The following is a 20370-nucleotide window of genomic DNA, read 5'->3' on the forward strand; positions in this document are numbered from 1 at the left end:
TCAGTCTCCACCCGTCCCCATCGCCACAGAGGCCGAGCGAGTGTGTGTATTAGAGAGAGAGAGAGAGAGAGAGAGAGAGAGAGAGAAGGATAATTCCAAATAAAGGGGAATAGTGGAAAGGAATGTAAGCAGGTCACTCTGCACAAATATGGATGAGCCCCACACACACTTCCATACAGCCCTGCCAAAACAGGCATCAGTTTTCCATGCTTGACTCCACGTCGGGACACGACCCCATGGTTGAGAACCTAGAATACCAGCCTAGTTGATATAACATCATGTGCTTAACTTGGGGTTGAATACCCCTTCCTGACTTCCAGTGTAGTAGTTCCAAGCCAAGAGGGCGTTGGTCTCCGTTTCGGTTTGTTTTTCCCTCCTTCTCTAGTCAGACGTCGGAGAGTTCCGAGATTTAACTGAACGGCGCGTTAGTCAAATTACGTAAACGACCCAGTCTGTACAGGGTTTTGGATTTTGCGATCACAGAAATGAACGCAAAATCAAGTAAACTGTGAGATATTCGGAGGAGCTTGCGATTTTTCCAAGACGCGTCATGCGACGTCACGTGAAGCCCTCTTCGATTCACGTGCGACGAACATGAGTACAGCGAACACGTCTCGTTTAACAACAAAGATCACTCCGAAAGGCCGTGCGAAACGATTTCATGCGATTGCAGTTTAGTCAATTCGGGCTTTTTTTCCCCGCAAAAGAGGGCAAAAAAATTCTGCAAGTTGCATCGCAAATTTGGAAGGAAAAAAAAAAAAAAAAAGGTGTAGCAAAATAAAGTATTTTTGGCCTCGACAATCTCAAATTTAAATAAAAATGTGAAAAACTCAGTGAAATCCCTGTACGGACAGAGGAGGTAAGCTTTTCCAAGCAGGCTTCTCGTTACTAGCTCTCAATTCTACTCATCGTCCTGCAGGGAACTCGATTTAAGCCGGCGTCCACACAGTTATGCCCTTTCTTAGCTCCTAAACCACCAGGAAAAACTGAAGACCTCGTACAGGAGTGTTGGAAGTGAGTTGAGAACGGGAAAAAAAAAAAAAAACGTGGGCATTCTTGGATGTTTAGGAAACACTGACTTGGGCGAAAAAGCTTGTTGACATGCATCGCACAAAATAACTAACAGCAGAGTGCAACTGTTGAAAAGCTGCGTTTGTCAAAATGAAAACAGTTTTTTTTTCGGTATTTGAAATCACTCTTAGCACAACGGAACCACGAACAAGCCACAAGCCCAGCGACGACTAATCCTTCCACTCTTCCTCCAACCTTTGATTGACTCCCGGTCTCATAAGGAGTAAGCTGAGATTCAAAGGAATCTATAGGAGATTGATCCTCAGCATGACACCAAACTTCCTCTACAAATGTAAACACTTCCTGTAAGCATAACGGAGAATTAATCAAAAATAAATAAATAAATAAATAAATAAATAAATAAATAAAAATTCAAAGCAGGAAGTGAATTCCTCTAATACAGACATGATGATAGAAATAAACAGATTTTCTGGAGATTTTCCATTTATTGTCAAAACAGAAAAGCCCAAAGGAAATGAAAAACACGGGCTGCTAGGATTACAACTGCTGATTGCTTTAAGATGGTATTTGAACGGCACTTGCTGAGGTCCTAGTGTTTGGTTTCGTTTGTTTTTTCCTGGGGAGGAGGTGGACAAACCGCACAAATGCCGGCGCATCAGGCCACTCGTCGACAGCTGAAACTATCATTCACTCCACAGAAAACGAAGGAGGAGTGGGGGGAGCGGGAAGAGTCTGCCATTTACCGTGACGGGAGGAAGAAGGGAGGAGAAGAGAGGAAAAAGGGGGCAGAGGGGCCTCCCGAGCACGCCTGAACATTTGGTGATGGAATGGCAGAGAAGGTTAAAAGCTAATCCGTCACATTCAGACTCTTCTCCTATCTGTTCTACTCCCCCGTTCCTCTCGTCACTTTTTTGAAACCCTCAAGGTGCTGGTCAAATCGGCGAGCCTCTTGAGCAAGACGCCGTTAAACGTGCAAGAACCCGCTGTCTGGATATTTTAGGTTTTATTTCCTTGTTGGCTGACCCAGCATTAACCCCACCTGGACTTCCTGAAATGTCCTCCGTGTGTTTAGATGATATATCTAGGCCTCGCTTATTCGTATATCTCTGTGCCGCGTATCAGAATGAAAACTGGGCTCTCTTTCCCAGAAATACGATCTCCACTGTGGAATAACGCCACAGGGTGGAGTGCTCGCTGTCTCCTCTCCTCCTTTAAAAAAAAAAAATGCAGTAATTTATAGCTTCCCTGGTAGTCGAGTCTTCCCTTGACAACAAATACCTTTTCATTACAAAAGGAGTATAGAGAGACAAAAAGACGAGGGGGGTGGGGGGGGAGATATTTTTGTGTACCTGGAGGCTAGAGATGGCAGCAACTATACGCCCTTGTATACTGCCTCCCTAGTTTAACCCTAAACTGGTTGATTTAAAGCCAAAAGGAAGGAAGAGAGATAGAGAGATAGATAGAGATAGATAGATAGATAGATAGATAGATAGAAATACAGCAACTCTATCATAACATGGGAATAGTAACGTGTGGTGTTTGTCATGCCCCAGGCCACACTGGTTTTCCCCAACCAGAAGTGCAAAGGTGGAGCACGTTTAAACCTGTGAGCGAGACAGCAGCCCTCACCAGTGGAATGTCTCCAAGAGACACATTTTTCAGGATTTCATTTCATGGTGTGCTCGCTTGCGCGCGCACACACTCTCTCTCTCTCTCTCTCTCTCTCTCTCGCGCGCGCGTGCTCCCCCTCCCTCTTTCTCTTCTCTAGCACCATCTGTGTGACAGGTTTGAAGTTTAAGCTAAACCTGCTCCTTGTTTATGTCTCCACACAGGCCTTCAAACTTGCTTTGGAAAAGCACAAAACACACGAATCATGCTCTTTGAATTGGCGAATGAATACTAGATGTGAACTTCCACTAGTGGCTAGGGTTATCTGACTCGGTGACTTGTTACTCGACTCGCTAACGCATGAATTATGCGCTCTGAACCTCAACAGCATATTAGATCTGAACTTCTACTAGTGGCTCACTATTTGATTCGCTATTCGACTCACTAATGGACAAACGATGCTCTTGGAACTTGAAAATGAGTTCCAGAGATGCGCTTCACATTAGTGGCTTGCTAGTCGACTCACCAACACGAATAATGCTATTTGAACTTCCATTGGTGACTCATAGTTCGATTCACAAGCACATGGCTCTTGGAGCCTAAAAAGTATTAGATATGAACTCCATTACCAGTTCGCTACGTGAATCACTATTCAACTCACAATATGACTCACTCTTTGATTCACTAGAACAGCAATAATGCTCTTGGAACCTAAAAAATGTATTAGACTTGAACGTTCACCAATGGCTCGCTACTTGACTCCGCTACTCGACTCCACTACTGACAAACATTCTATGTATTTGAAGCAGCTCATGCACGGCTGATTTTTTTTTTTTTAGTAGTCAGCTTAAAAAAAAAAAAAAAAAAAAAAAAAAAAAAAAAAAAAACACTAGACTACCAAATCAGCCATGATGTGACCAAGAAAAGCATGTGTATAGGAGGTTAAAGAAAAAGAAAAAGAAAAAAAAAAGAAAGAAAAAAAAACAGTTCCTCACCTTGCTCTGGGCTGGCCGGCCTGCTGTGGCCCTGCAGAGGCTGGGCTAGAAGAACCGAGAACAGCAGCAGCATGACCTTCATTGTGTTCTTCATCATGCTCCTCTACAGCAGAGCTCGTTGCCTGGCGCAGCTCTCCATACACACAGCTAGGACATCAGTTCTAAACCCACACACACACACACACACACACACACACACACACACACACACACACACAAACACGTTATTAGACACTCTAGGAGAACTGCATTTTTAATCGAACAGCTTAATGGCGCATTAAACATGGATTTAAAAAAAATAAAAAAATTTAAAATCTACGCCACTGTGCGTGTGAGGGGAAAAAAAAAAAAAAAAAATCCTTCAATCCAAGAAAGTTCAATCTGCCAACATTTTTCAGACCGGGCCAGAAGCCAAGACAACAACCACAGGCCTTGAATTCCAGCAAGATCCAAAACCACTGTTTCGGAAACAGCGATGCTGCTTTAACCGTGCAGCTGAGAACTTCATGCAGCAGAGTGACTGAGCATTTACAGCGTGATAAAAAAACAAACAGACAAAAAAAAAACAACCTAGTGTCCCACCTTCGCCCCGGCAAAAACAAACTCTCGCTACGTGGCTACAGAACAGCACGTCCCTCAGCGTCCCTCAGCATCCCCCGCTCGAGGATTCCAGCCTTGCTCGTTCGCACTCTGATTCGCTGACATTCATATGATGATAAGAAAAAGGACTGGACATTTTCCCAATTAAATCTTTCACTTGCTGGCACTGTGGAAGCTGAAGAGACGGGCTGTTATGTCTAAATAAAACTAAGACACGCTAAGCTGCATGTGAACTAAGGAGTAAAACACTTTGGGGGGGGGGGACGACATGCTGTTTTAGCAAATAATCCACAGCATGGAGCAGAGTTCCTGTTACCACCATGAAGTAACAACACACCCTGAAGTGTTTTATGAACCTGCCAACAATTTCCACATACATACACAGCATACTTTTTTTTAAAATCCTTTTATAGGTACATTTAATGTTGTGACATTTCCCCAAAACAAACGAGTTACTCTTATTTATTTATTTATTTATTACATTATAGCAGCTATAAAAAGCTCCATCTCTCTCCAGCCTCTCCTTTTTCACTCTCATGACGTTAAAAGGAACGTGCGAAGCGCAAACCCGTCTGTCCTGAAGACCCCCCCCCCGTTGAAAAACTTATCGTAACGAAGCTCTAACACTGGAGACTCCTTCCGCACGTGTTAAATTAACATCTCAAACTTCGCAGTATCGACAATACGCGCATGGTTTTAAACAGGTTTATTATTAGGTTTAGATGACCTGAAGTGTCAGCTGTACAAATCCCTGTGAAACAGCTGTTACTATAGAAACGATAACTGAAAGCTCTTTGAGAGCTTGTAGGAGATTACTCGGCACCTCCAGACCAATCAGAATAGAGTATTTTAGCTTACAATTTAAAGCAACAGTTAACGTTTCATGTAACACTCGGATGGAGAAGAGAGCAAACTCAAAAGCGTTTATTCAGGGGGAAGAAAAGATGAACATCACAGTGGACATGTATGTCTACGGTTTCCCATGAGCAGACTGAAAAGAGTGGAGAGCCCCAAGACAGACGGACAGACAGACATGCTAGAGTGCATCTCATCCCCGCATGAACCCAACACACCATTTGTCCTATTGATTCCTGGAGCTCATTCACCAAATGTTACTCACTCTTATACAAACACACTCATTAGCTTGGGGGGTGGGGGGGGGGTTTGTTCTGGGATTTATACGGTGCAAAGAAGTGATCACACTTTAAGGCAGCTGAAAATCTCGTGTTGCCCTTTAAGCGATGCCAAATTACTCTCGAGACTAAACCCCCGATTTTGTATGCGGCAAAAGTCATTTGTGTATTAATCACTGCCTTGGAGTTTACGCAAATCACTCCGTCGGGGATTTCGTCACCTTTCCAGCTGCTCCGCGCTGGGACTGGAAGGACAATGCCGGTGAACAAATGCTACGACTGCAGGAGAATGAAGGAAGAAGGGAAAATACTGGCACCCTACAGAGTTCGCCAATGCACCCCCTGTGAGCCTGAGGGTCAAACGACTGAACACAGCAGCCTAGAGAGAGAAAGAGAGAGAGAGAGAGAGAGACAGAGAGACTGAAGAAACGGAGAGAGAGAGAGAAAGACAGAAACTGAAGAAATGGGGAGAGAGAGAGAGAGACTGAAGAAACAGAGAGAGAGAGACAGAGTGAGAGAGAGAGAGAGAGAGAGACAGAGAGAGACAGAGAGAGACTGAAGAAACGGGGAGAGAGAGAGAGAGAGAGAGAGAGAGAGAGAGAGAGAAGGGGATCGGGTAGAGAGATGGTCCCTACAGGAAAGTGTGTATGTGTGTGTGCAAATCAGAGAATGAGCTTCCTTTCCAGCAGCTCCCGCCTGCTGCCAGACACTCGGAAGTGAGAAGAGCTTACAGCCAGGCACATTCACACCATCTCAGCCAAACACACACACACACACACACACACACACACACACACACACACACACACACACACACACACACACAGAGTACTGCTAAGGGACGGACAGACAGCAGTTTGACCGTGAAGTCTGATGCGTGTCGGAAAACAAGTTTTTCCCTCTCCAAAACAAATGTGCCGTTATACTAATACCATCTTTCCTACATGAACATGTTGAACTCGGAGTTACGGAACGTAAGCAATAAACCCGACGCTTCAAAAGAGATTCTCGCTGTGCTTCGAACACAGACCAAACGTCCCGAAAGCTCGACTAGTCAGACGTAAATATTTCAAACCAGTCTCACGTCTCTCCTAAAGCGTTCAGACCGAAATATAACGTGTGCAGCTATTCTGTGATTCCACAGAGAACAGGGTTTTTTACAATTATTTCTTTATTAGTTCCAACACACTCCCTTACATTACAACTGAACACATACTTGTAGCTTCAATTTAGTGGCAACAATCTGTCCACCTTTCCATACATCAAAACAGCGCTGTTTCGGTTGCTCAGTTGCTGGCCCCCGTGCGGAGAAAACGGAAAACGATCTTAACGAGCGCCGTTCGGGGTTTCCTGTTACTCCGTGTAAACAAACAAGTGGCAACTCCTGCAAGCTGTGGAACAGACCTAGCTATTCATTAATGCGCATGCTGAAGCAGGAGTGGAGCGGAAGAGTGAAAAGCAGAGTGGTTGGACCCCTAATTAAACGGAGCCCAGGATGTTGTCTCGCTGTGATCGGCGGACGGGAACGGGGGCAAGGCGCACACACCCTCATTATCGCCGCCTGCTAGCCGAGCGGAACGCTAGCACCCCCCCCCCCCCCCAAAGTGTCCGGCAGCAGTAAGGTCGAAGCGACTGCGCTGGAAATGGTTTCGACTTTCGCTTTCCTTCCACCTTGCGCGTAACTGATTTGCTTGTAAAGCTACGCGTGATATTCAAATAAGTTATTCTGCCACTCCAATACTGCGCACACTTCGCCATGCGTTGCATTTCCTTAATATCCAAACGTCAGGCTGAGCCTATAGGTCACACAGAGTGCCAGCTTTTACGTGCTCAAACTAACAAACAAAAACGAAACACAGGAAGCCGCAGTGATAGCAGGGCTGTTCTGAAGAGGTGGACGTATTTTTAAAGGTTTGCTGGCTTCTGCTTTTTCAGGCAGCCCCAGAAATTAGAGGGTGGATCATTCCCACCCCACACTACCACACACTACCGTTGCGCGGTTCCACCCAGAAGAATGTCCGCCGGGAATGCCGCTTTCATGCTCGGAATCTCAGCGTAGAAGATCTGACAGATACAGCCATGGACCAAGCGAGTGGAGCACGAAGCCAGTCAGTAAGTGCAACTCCACACGGCAGCTGATCACGCTTGGAGGAGAGCACTAACGCGAAAATCAGTCATTGTGACCGGCTAGTGCTACGATCGACAGTATAGGAGGTCCTTCCCACCCAGAGAGGAGAGCAAATTATGCGGCCTTGGATTCCCAGCCAAACCATAACCTTATGTTCCCAATAGTAAGCGACAAATTGCTTGTGTCCCTCTTTGTTTTTCTCTTCGGGCTGGCTAGTACATGCTTCCTGCTGCATCAAATGGCAGTGTAACACACCTGGTGGAAAGCGCTATCCGATTGACAGGGGACAGAGAGCATGCTACCCCTCCCACCCAAACAGCATGGCCAATTTCGCTGTTATTCAAACTAACATTCTCGTAACAACAGGGCAATTGCTTTTCTGTTGCGCCATTATAGATCGTCTCTCGTAAGGGCTCACACTCGACGTCCGGTGGATTAGCAAAGCAAGCTAAAATGTACTATCGATGTACACTCACTCAGCTACTTTCTCCCAAGCTTTATTTTTCTATGCAAGGTCTCGAAACACGTTGACTGGGAGGTCGTATACTACAGGACAAGATGCTTGTGCGTCAAACAGGGGGGATTTAAAGTTGCGAGCGGGGAACTGAAGAGACACTGGAATGTACGCGACGTTAGGTTGGTCTGAGGAACCGTTCGAGCCGACCGATCGGATTTGTAACTTTAGCGCATCGGATCCAATTTGCATTACACAGAACTGAGTAACGCAATTTAACCATCATGCGGTCACTTTACTGCTGGCCGTTTTTCACAGACCTCTGATCTGGTGAATAGATTTATGGGATCGCCTTCTTCCAGCGACCCTTCGAAGACAGCTTTCCTTGTTCCTCAGAACATCTCAGGAGGACAAACGCCACCTCCAAATTCCTCAAGCCTGCGTGTTGAAGAGCACGTGGCGTTATATTATTCAAAGTTCCAAGGAAGCCAAACTTGTGACCGCTTTCTCATAAGATTCATGTAAAAAGTATGAAGAACATCTACATATTTCACCAAAGTGTTTCCGAACAACGAGCAAGGCTTGCACAAGGCTGATGTTGCTTGTTCTGCACTCGAACGGTTTCTTCGAAATGCCCACGGCTAGTTCGACACTGCTGCAAGACCTGCTACTACGCCGTCTGAAATACACCCGTCTGCTGAATTTCTGCTATGAACGTAAACAAAGAAGGTGGCTATGACGGATGGCATTTAATTATATACCGCCATTGTCCTAATTCTTCCTTTGAAAAAAAAAGGCAGCGGAGCTAGACTTTTCTCAGTAAGCCTTTCCAAGTCAAGAGCGCTGTTTCAGTGCAGCGCCTCTGAACTTCTGACCCGCTTTGAAGGCGCCGCCGAAGAAACACCGGCCAAATCCTGCAGGACCAGCTAGTGCAGCAGCGATCTGCCCTCCAATTTCACTAATTGACGTAATTATGGCCTTAAACGGCTGTGTTTTTACAAGGTCTGCTCCAGTTCTCCATCTCAAAGGTCAAGGGGGGAAAAAAAAAAAAAGTACGAATGGGGGAGAAAAAAAAAAAAAAAAAAAAAAAAAAAGAAGTGGTCGTCTTATGATTGGAGGTCATTAAAAACACCAGATATTACAAACATTTGATCTGGACTCTGTGACTTAAAACCCTCAGATCAAGTGACGCATACATCTAATGGAAAAAAAAAAAACAACTAGTTTGGACACCAATGGTTCTTGGTTGGGAACGTAGTCAGCCTCCATTTTTCCCGTTATTGGAAAAATAATCACTGGTTGACACAACGCTAGATTACTGCTACAACCCCAAAGCTGATTATTTTCCCATAACAGCACAGTTGGGATTGTTTTATTTCATTTACAGCACAGCAATTATCATTCCTATTTATTAACGAATGACACAACACATTTCTCTATCCATTTAGAGCTACATTTAAAGTTGTGAAACTCTGCGACACAAGTTAGTCCATTGTATCACGTTTATCACAGTATAAGTCACCTATAAACAGTACCTATAATCCAAACACTCGCTCGATAGACACCCTTCCCCACCCACAGGTTGTTATCCAACCAGAAAGCACGAAGTCTTAGACTTTCCCATGGCAGAAAAAAACTTGCTGTTACGAAGCTCTGACATTGGAGACTCCTTCCATAAACGTCAGAATTAAATATCCTGACAGAAAACGTCGCCTTACAAACGAAGGACTGTATTAAAACAAGCGCATGAATATATTGGGGTCTGAATTACAGCCAGAACTACTGTCCAAGTTTCGGCCATGGAAAAATAAAATCAACACCTTCTGGCCAAATCGAGACTTCAACAACGCTGTGGAATAAATAATGCGAAGATCTATATTTTCAGTCCTGCTTTGCATTCAAGCTGCTTTGCTTCCCAGGAACAAGGGGGAAATTGACCGTGAATGCTTTTACTGCGAATTTCAATGGACGCTCGTCAGCAGCCAGAGTTTTTCCTGGATGCAGAAATGGAAATAAGGGGGAAGATGACTGTGTGTGTGTGTGTGTGTGTGGGGGGTAGTGACGGGGTATATGTGGGTACATATGGGAGATAGGAGGGAGGTCTAGTAGTTTGAAAACGCAGAGCCTTCGACAGAATAATCCGAAATGGGATGGACATGAATTACAGGTTGGGTTTTGTGGGACATGTGGAAGTGTACAAGTCTCTGCAGGCCTTCAAAGAAACACGGCGGCGTCTCTGTAGCCGTCACAAATAAAGCAGACAGACGAGAAGCTCTCAATAATACAAAACCGGTCCAGAATTTAATATTTAAAAAAAAAGATGGCCCAGGTGTTAAGAGAGCACGAATTATCTGGATGGCGAGATCACGACTTGTGATCACGTCATCGAAACAAGAAAGCTACGAAACTCGAATTAAACAGCGCGACGGCACTACATCTGTATCATAACCTCCCGTCATCGGATGCATGAAAACAGATCCAAGACTTGAAACAGTCCATCACAGCTTTGCACGTTTTTGGCAAACGATACGACGGGGAGGAAATGGAATGAATCACGGCGCTGTAATAAATAGAAAACGAACACAGCTTTAGTTCAATATTCAGAATCAAAAGAGAGCCTTGCTACAGAACAATCCAGAAAGCAATGTTAGAACAAGAGAGACAGAGAAAGATACTCTGTATGAAATTCTCCATGAAAGAACATCATGAATGCCATTATGGAGATCATCATCATCATCATCATCATCAGTGCAACATGTTGATCAACTTGTAACACACAAAGTGCTTCACTCTTTATAACTGAAATCAAAACGATGCACAATGGGTTGAGGATGGAAATGATTTTACTTGGGGGGCGGCGGCGGGGGGGGGGGGGGGTTGTAGTTCCAAAAGTATTTGCCCCCACTTATTTTAAAAAGGTGCCTACATTTGATGTTGATGCAACATGACAATATATAACTGTAAAAGCTTTGCACATTAGTTCTACCATACACACACACACACACACACACACACACACACACACACATTATATTACAGCATGAGGTGGCAATTTTTTTATTTTATTTTTTTTTAAAAAGATGAAAATTAGCCCAGTGTATTCTTTTGGGTCTGAAGTAAACTACTCTCCACAGCACAAAGAAAGGACATGAGATAAACACAAACAGCAGCCTGCTCAATCTCTACTCTCAATTATTTCTACTTCATAAAAACACCTCATGAAAGTTTGGCTGGTTTATGCACTGATAATTTCTCTCTGACATAAAAACTACATCGAATAAAAGTAATTAAATACATTAAAACACACACACGGCGCATTTAATTAACTTAAACATGTCGCCTGAGGTACTCACCTTCCCCTCTGAGGTAATGTTTCTTCTTCTCCAGGCGTTGTAGAAGATAGTTGAAAGAAGAAAGTTAGGTTATTTATTTCCGTATTATCTTTCGTTCTCTATGCGGCTCTACAGATTTTTTTTTTTAATTAAAAAATAAAAAGGTGGGGGGGGGGGGGGGAACCCCAACAACAACAAAACAAAAAAAGGTGTGTTGTGTTTGTCGATAACAAAATGTTATCGCAAATCCAAATCCAAAGCGTGTACGAGTTTGGATTTAAGGACTCGCCAGGTTACAGGCTACCTTTCCACTGCTGAGAATTCCACCCGTGCTTTTTCTTTTTTTTTCCTTTTTTTTTCTTCCTCTTTTCTTTTTCTTTCCTTCTTTTTTTCCCCTCTCTGGACGCGGTTTGCTCTCCGCGAGAGAAAAGCAGGAGATGGAAGGAAAGAAAGAAAGGGGGAAAAAACTTTTACCGCTTCTTTGATCGTAAATCCCCTTCAGAAGTATCCAGTTCAAACTACGGAACAGATACAAAACATTTAAAGAAAAAGGAAGAAAGCCAAACTCTGGTGGTGTTCTTTTCTTCTTCTTCTTCTTCTTCTTCTTTTTCTTTTCCGCGTCCGAAGAGACTGAGAAAGCGAAAAACTCTTACGTTCGCATCCCGGAGTGATATTTCTCTCTCTCTCTCTTTCTCGCTTGCTTTACTTTCCTCCTGTCCGCGTTCCTCCCCCACCGCGGTGTGAAGCTCCAAAAAAAAAAAGAGGGAGGAAGGAAGGAAGGAAGGAGGAGATTCCAGAGTCGCGCGTGCGGCTCCGCTACGACGCTGGAAGAAACTAGCGCGCGCGGACGCACGCACAAACGCATAGACATACGCGCGCATGCACGCACGCACGCGCGTTCCCCCCCCCTTGTTTTTTTTTTTTTTTTTTTTGCATGGCTTTGATTTAAAAACCTGCCCGCTTCCCCTCCCTCCCTCTCTCCAAACCCAACCACCGCCCCCCTGTACTCGCAGCACCTCAGCGCTTCTCCACCGGCCCGGGAGGTGCATTATGGGATTGTAGTTTTCTGCCTGTTTGTGTGAGCTGTGAGTCGTATTTTGCAGTACAGTACAACAACAACTGGCTTTAGGTCAATTAATAAACAGATACAGTAGGCCTACTGGGTTCCATCTATAACACACTGACCATATGAATCGCTGTTTTCAGAAGGTGATCATCAGTATGCCTATGTATCCGCCAAAGTTGCGAATTTAACTTCTGCGAAAATTTTTTTTGAATATATGCATTTATAAAAAGTTTGCGATTAAAGACACCGTTTCCCTTCCATGTGTTCAATCTTCTATACCTCTTATCCTTCAGGGTTGTAGGGAACCTGGAGCCTATCCCAGTGAGCATGCAGCACACCTTGAACAGGGTGCCAATCCACTGCAGGGCACAATCACACACCCATTCATACTCCAGAAATGCCAATCAGCTTACAATGCATGTCTTTGGACTGGGCGAGGAAACCGGAGTACCTGGAGGAAACCTCTGCAGCATGGGGAGAACATGCAAACTTCACACACACAGGGCAACGAAAGGAATCGAACCCCCAACCCTGGAGGTGTGAGACAAACATGCTAACCACTAAGCCACCGTGCGCCCATGATAGACAGTTCCATGATAGACACTTTGGCTCAAACATTTCAGAATGACAAAAACAACATTTGAGATGCCATCCCACCGCATCAGAGCTTTACATGCTCTGACAGAGCAAACAAAACACACGCTTTCGTGGAAGCGGCCACGTTGGGGTTTTTTTCCCACTCCGCAGATTGATCGTGCCGAGGTGGGAAATGACGTCATTACAACTCACAAAATACCACTTACAAGGAGGCACCATTATAAACGGATACAAATACAGATACGAATCGCATCTTCTTCTTTTTTTCTTCAGAAAACCCGTTAGAAATGTTCACGTGCCATCTGGTTGAGAGTAGAGGTGTGCATTGGGATTGGGATCCAAAAAACTACTCCGCTTAACTACAGTCAACTCCAAAGTTATTTGCACAATTCATGAAAATTACCTCAACTGATTATACACAATGATTCAAACTGTCCCCAAACAATCAAACACTCAAGACAGGAAACATTACTTACCTTCTTTCTAATGCATTCTCTTTTTATAAACCAATGTGTCAAGAATTCCACCCCCCCCCCAAATCCGGTTTTAGACTGTGCAATTACCGCAGTAAGGTGTTCTTCATATCGCGTTGTACGATGAAGATCCTCTGACGATAGACCTGTGATTACGTCTATGCTTACGTCTTCAATCAGTGTGATGATGCATAAAGAGACGAAGTGAGCTTGAGGTAATAAAGATTTTTTTTGTTTTCTTTGGGACGTTTCATTTGTGTATTTGTAGTTGTCCTGTGAGTTTTGCATAATCCTATGTTCTCCTACTGGTAGATTTTAGACAAACGTCGTAGCAGCGTTGTAGCAGTGGCTAAATCGGCTGCTGGTGAGCACTTCACACTGTGTCACAAGCTGGTTTAAGCCTCCAGAATCACAGTTGTTGGCTTTGATTCCAGTTTTCTTGGGGTATCATTTTGAGGTTACACAAATGTAAAATCTATTAACCCCAAAGAAACACGTAGCTGTTGACCTGCACAAATCAGGTAATGGATTCCATCCATCCATCTTCCATACCGCTTATCCTATACAGGGTCGCAGGGAGCCTGGAGCCTATACCAGGGGACTCGGGGCACAAGGCAGGGGACACCCTGAACAGGGCGGCAACTCGCCACACACACTCACACGCTATGGACAATTTAGAGACGCCAATCAGCCTACAACACATGTCTTTGGACTGGGGGAGGAAACTGGAGTACCTGTAGCATGCAAGCTCCATGCACACGGGGCAGAGATGGGAATCGAACGCCCAACCGCAAAGGTTCGAGGCAAACATGCCAACCATTAAAGCCACAATGCTAACCACGAAGCCCCCAGGTAATGGATTTTAAAAAACACAACAACATCAACAACATAAGAATGAGCCTACTGGGTACAGACAAAAACACATACAGTATATACTCTAACAAACTGAACAGAACCCACATGTGTAAGACTTGAGAATATAAAGAAGTTTAAACTTAAAGGCTTAAAACCTACATGTGTCTCCAACCCTGTTAGACATTTACAGGACGAGGGTCAAGTCAACAAAGCCGGGTCAGATTTCCAGCAGATGTAGCCCCATTTTTGCTTCAGACACCAATCAGACTTGGCTTGACCCCAAACATGGATGTAGTTTGCAATCATAGACCGAGCCGTCAAGAAGCTTTAATCATTTGCTGCTCTCCATTTTGGTATGAGAACTCTTCATTTTGTCATTTTAATTACACAGCTAGCCTGCTATGAGTTCTCAGTCCTCTATGCCTGGGAGTCTGGATTAAAATGGATGACACAGTAAAGATTGTTTATTCAGATAGACCTAGCTTTGAAATCACATAGCTGTAATGCCTTTTTCTTTTTTTTTAAATCCCTGGATTTGTGAATATCTTCAAACGATGGTGGAGATTCTCAGGCGCACTTACAACATGCTATAGTTTGTCCTTCCAGATGTTTGCTTTGCCAAAAGTCAAATGGGTGCAGAATATTTGGCAGTAGCATTCAGGGCTGCATATTGTCATTAGGAAATGGGACTGAGATGACCTTGCCAGCATACACAAGTGGGTGGAATGCGATATTGTAATGAATAGATATGGACATTTTAAATAAGACGCCATGCTGATGATGGCTACAATGAAATTATTCACTATTCGCTATTTGTTGCCCTGCTTCCTTTTCAGATGAACAAAGCTATTCCTTGTGTTTACATCATAAACGTACTAAAAGCTATTAAACCTACCTTCCAATCAGTCCAAACAGCATTTGAACAAATTGCCCCCTGTTAATAATGGATTTGGGGAATTTTATATCAAACGAATGGCGTGTTTAATGCTAAAAACACTCTTACAACAAGTCATTAAACAGCAAGTATGAAGCCCACCCGCAAAACAGAAAGAGTCATGGAAAAACAAGTTGTTTTTCTCACTTCAACATTATTTATTTGTTTTCCACGCTTTTCGTGATGTCACGGTTTTCCGGTTTGGCACTCTCAATCCAATTAAACCTCAGTTGACATCAATTTACCCTTCCAGACAACACCGTAAAACCAGAAAGAAGCAAGCTGCCATCATATGTGCTGTGTAGCACTTTACTCACACCTTTAAAAAAAAAAAGCCTAGGGGCTTGTGTTCTCAGAAACAGAAACGCAGGGATTTCCACTCAAGACTCTCAATTATTTAAACTTTATTGTTCCCTAAAGGTGTAAAGAATTAGAAAAAACAAAAAACGTATTGTGATAACACACAAGCTGACAGCAACCCCGCTTAACACGTGACCAGACGCTTGACAGGCCCAAAAGGCGCATTTTCTAAGAAGAGGAAGTGGTTCCTGCAGCTTATTATGTCGAATGGCGGAGCCTAGGAATAAATCTGACTAATTGTCCATTAACCAGAGTTTTATTCTTTAGGGGATGCAAGCAGGCAGACCAAAAAGGGTCCCATTGACCCACTAAAGGGGGTTTATCGCCAAATACAGGAGTGAATAGAAGTGGCAATGAGGTGTGAACCAGCCTTACAGAGACTAATGAGGGTCAGGCTGGAAAGCGGGAGAGATGGATGAGGTTAGAGAAATGGAAAACTGAGGTTTAGGTTGTTTAGAAGGTAAAATTGGCTCCAGTTAATCTTGGCTATGAAGTTTAAAACAACACTTTTGTTTAATCTGGCAAGAGAACACCTCAGTGAAGCCTCTTTGGATCAAAAGTGAATCGTCTGGGTTACACTGTCATTTCTAATCCTGTCATGCTGAAGATCACACGAAAGTATTCTGAATCTGAACAGTCTCATCTGGTCAGCATATTAGCCTGCGATTCATGTGATCTGGAGTTTGGCTCTTTGATGCTGAATTTCACACGGTACTGCTTCATCTTTGACTGTGTGTATGGAGCAGCAGGCATTACACCTCATGTTGGCTGTCACACAATTATGATTGACGATCACTCTTTTGAAATGTTGCCATGGCGCCATGTCATTCACAGCTTTTGAAAACTGTTTCAAGATGATGTCATTTGTTTTGGAAGTTCAAATGCCTGATGTTGTTTTTTTTTTCGTCAAGAAACATAAGAGCAGTGGTGGCTCAGTGGTTAAAGGCTGTGGGTTACTGATCAGAAGGTCAGGAGTTCAAGCCCCAGGCCTGCCAAGCTACCACTGTTGGGCCCTTGGGCAAGGCCCTTAATCCTCAGTTGTATAAATGTAAGTCGCTCTGGATAAGGGCATATGCCAAATGTCATAAATGTAAGTGAGATCAAGCTGAACTTCTGTGTTCTGCATTGTTTTGCTATTCTATCAGTAGATTTCCAAAGATGATTGGCTTACCTATAAACTTGGCCACCATCAGCCAATCGGCTTTCAGCAGGGCTGGCTTCACACTTAGATGTAAGCTACAGTCACGAAACTTGAACAGTATGTTCATATATGGACTCTTTAGCACTCTATGTACATATTCTATGTAAATTGGCAAGAACCGTCCACTGGGCCAACTATTTGCAATGGCTGCTCAGACTCCACAGATTACCCCTTGTATTTATTCTTGTTCCTATGTATAAACTTTACTTTGTTGCATTTTTAGAAGTCAGTCTTAAAAAAAACCCTCAATTACAAACAAAAGTGCTGTAGCGGAAAGACAATGCTTATGTTGAATGCCAAGTGGTTGAGTATATTTGAATTCTTCCTGCTGGAGGAGACCATTTGTTGAAAATGTCTAAAACACAATGAATTATGATTAGATTAATTGAATGATATACGAAAGGTGCTTGGACCCCACAGATCACTGCTTGTGGCTGTATTTTGTACTGATATGTTATAAGGTTTTGAGTCAATATGGTGCAATTTAAGGGCTGTTACATGACATATGAGTCAGAATATACTATTCTGCCGTCTTTGCAGATTTGTTTCACATACCGCAAAGGGACAGAAGACAAAACCATTTGCTGCGTCTCACCATTTAAAGGGACGTCAAATTATCTACGTTCAGGTTTCATGTCTGCAGTTGCAAGCTGTTTTGATGTTCTAGCCCAGATTCTAAGATAAAGAATTAGACACCCATGGGAGAATGAAATTCGTTCCACAACACTTCACAGATCGATGAAGCGTATTGATCGGCACATGATCAGTGTAAAAGCAAAAGCTTGTCTAAACTCACTTTCGGGTCTCGGCTCTGTTGTAATTACACCAATGAATAATCAAAGAGCTTTCCAAGGTCAAACCACTTAATTTTCGCTGCTTTCATTTGAATATATGGGTGCATGAAGTTGTAATGTCGTTTAACGTAGGCAAAAGGTCGCATCACGTTCACTTCAATTTGATTCAATTGTATTTGCATACATTTTAACAATAGACGTTGTCACAAAGCAGCTTTACAGGAATCTGGATGTAGATTTAGATCCCTAAAGAGCAAGCCAGAGCGGCTGAAACAACACGAGGAAGAAACCTTGAGAGGAATGGAGAACCAAAAAGGGGAAAAAAAGGAACGCATCCGCTTCTGTATGACACCAGACAGCTGGATTGTAAATTATTACAATATAGAGGTGTAAAAGAATAAAGACAAACAGTACTAAGTGTGTCGAAAGGATATTCAGCGGAAGCAGTAATGTTACAGTATTAGGCATCATTTTTTACCTCTGTCTCCTGTGCTGTGAATCACAGACCTTGTGATCTAATGTCGTTGTTATATCGCTACTATAACACTATAATCAGATTCTGATTTGTCACCCATCGTCACACTTCTGTAGTTATGTGATTCACCAGTAGGAAATGACTGGCTTGTATTATAAACCCTGGAGGCAACACTCATTCCACTGACACCGTAAATCACTGTATCTCCATATGGACTTCAAAAACACCAAATCTTGCAATCACGAGACATACACAAGACTATAATTTGTCCAAATGTGCGCGTAGTAGAATGGGGGTGGGTTATGTGTGGAATCTGAGAATTTGTGTTTATGTATAACTCTAATAATTTTCAGAGAAGATCCCAAGCCAAATGCTTACCCCTCACTGTGAGTCATCTCCTTTAGCTTTGGTCTTTGGCTAATCATTTGTAAGAGGAAATACTTTTGGGATGAGTAAATTGCTACGTTTGTCCTGACTTAGTGTCTTGAGGATAGAAAGTGAATGGAGACATTGCCACTGTGAGAGTGTTAAGCCAGATGTTTAGCCAAGACAAAACAAGTCATGCAGTGCACTGGCCTGTAGTAAATAATCCCAGACTAATTACACTCGACAGGCACATGGGGGTGCATGGGGGTAGCTAATACAATGCTCACACCAGGTGTGTGTGCATGGACGAATGACCAGGTCCATGGGGGTGCCATGTCAACAATAATGAGAGTGTTCTGGGTGGCACAATGAAGCGATGGGGAATTTTCTGGAAGGAAACAAAGACATGAGAACAAGGAGGTCTTTACAAGCTGGTGTGGAGGGGGATGTTAATGAGGGTTATACTCAGAACTGTTGAATACCCTAGAACTGTTGAATTCTCAAATCTGAATTTCTGTATTAATCAGCCAATCAAGTGCCAATGGCACAATCCATGAATTCATGCAGATACAGGTCAAGAACTTCAGTTAATGTTCACATCAAACATAAGAATGGGGGAAAATGTGATCTCGGTGACCTTGACCATAGCATGGATGCTGCTGTCAAACGGGCTGGTTTGAGTATTTCTGAAAATCGCCGATTTTCACGCAGAACAGTCTGTACAGTGTACACAGAATGGTGGGAAAAAACAAAAAACATCCAGTTCTGCAGGTGGAAATGTCTCGTTGATGAGAGAGGTCAGAACAGAATGACTAGACTGGTTCAAGGTGACAGGAAGACTGGTTATTCAAATAACTACTCTTTACAACCGGTGTGAGCAGAAAATCATCTCAGAATGCACAAGACATCAGAGGTGGACAGGCTACAACTGGAGAAGACCACATCATGGTCCACTCCTGTCAGCCAGGAACAGGAGTATGAGGCTACAGTGGGCACAGACTCTCTGAAACCAAACTTTTTCCAATCACACGCTCAAACACAGTGATTCCAGTTTTCTTGGGGTATAATCTGTTAACCCCAAACAAACACGTAGCTGTTGACCTGCACAAATCAGGTAATGGTTCCGTCCATCCATTTTCCATACCGTTTATCCTATACAGAGTCGCATGGAGCCTGGAGACTATCCTAGGGGACTCGGGGCACAAGACAGGGGACACCCTGGATGGGGCGGAAACTCATCACACACACTCACACGCTATGGACAATTTAGAAACGCCAATCAGCCTACAACACGTCTTTGGACTGGGGGAGGAAACTGGAGTACCCGGAGGAAAACCCTGAAGCATGGGGAGAACATGCAAGCTCCATGCACACAGGAGAATCAAACCCTGCAAGTGTGAGACAAATGTGTTAACCATTAAGTCACTGTGCCCCCCAATTTTAATAATATATACAGTTATTGGTAATATATTAATATCTGATAAAGTATGTATTCTGTAATATCTTCTTTTTTTAAAAAAAAAAAAAACAAACCTTCCTTCAAGTTGCCTAAGCCAAGATGGACCTCACTGCCTTTTCACTAACAAACACCTGTCACTAAACAACCATGTGACTATCAGCATTTCTTTTACCACACTTTCTTTTTTTTTTAAAATCGGTCTGTTGACTTTGCTTTGCCTCATAATACCTCCAGCTGGAGAGCTACCTTTTCATTTTCACCGAGAGCACATTCTCCGGATGCTAGTAGAGGCATGAAGGCTCTCATCTGTGTCAAGAGAAAGAAGGGAAAAGCCACACGCTGTCAGCAGCACAAACAGGCAGGCCCATAACGCCTCTCCCAAACAATGCGGCCACGGGACTGCAATTTGCATGCCGATTTTCATACTTTGCTTTAGTGACTAACTGCTCACTTTCTCCCTCTGCTCCCAGTATAACAAAGCAAGTGGGCATCAGGGGGGTTTTGGCTG

At 43.5% G+C, this 20370-nt stretch overlaps 1 protein-coding gene across 2 annotated transcripts in view; it reads right to left on the bottom strand.

The window, feature by feature from the left end:
- LOC128607454 (fibroblast growth factor receptor 1-A-like) overlaps positions 1 to 12037 on the bottom strand; it is a 33463-nt gene extending 21426 nt beyond the window's left edge. Inside the window, exons 1-2 of one of the 2 annotated variants that reach the window (XM_053624317.1) lie at positions 11304 to 12037; positions 3636 to 3796 (exon numbers count right to left, since the gene is read on the bottom strand). In XM_053624317.1, coding sequence (XP_053480292.1) covers positions 3636 to 3732 — 97 coding nt within the window. In that variant the 5' untranslated portion in view covers positions 3733 to 3796; positions 11304 to 12037. The remainder of the gene's footprint in view (positions 1 to 3635; positions 3797 to 11303) is intronic. The other variant, XM_053624318.1, reaches the window with a different exon arrangement.
- Between the last annotated feature and the right edge of the window lie 8333 nt (positions 12038 to 20370).

This window comes from Ictalurus furcatus, chromosome 5 (genome assembly GCF_023375685.1).
Source record: "Ictalurus furcatus strain D&B chromosome 5, Billie_1.0, whole genome shotgun sequence".
In the NCBI taxonomy this organism is placed as follows: domain Eukaryota; kingdom Metazoa; phylum Chordata; class Actinopteri; order Siluriformes; family Ictaluridae; genus Ictalurus; species Ictalurus furcatus.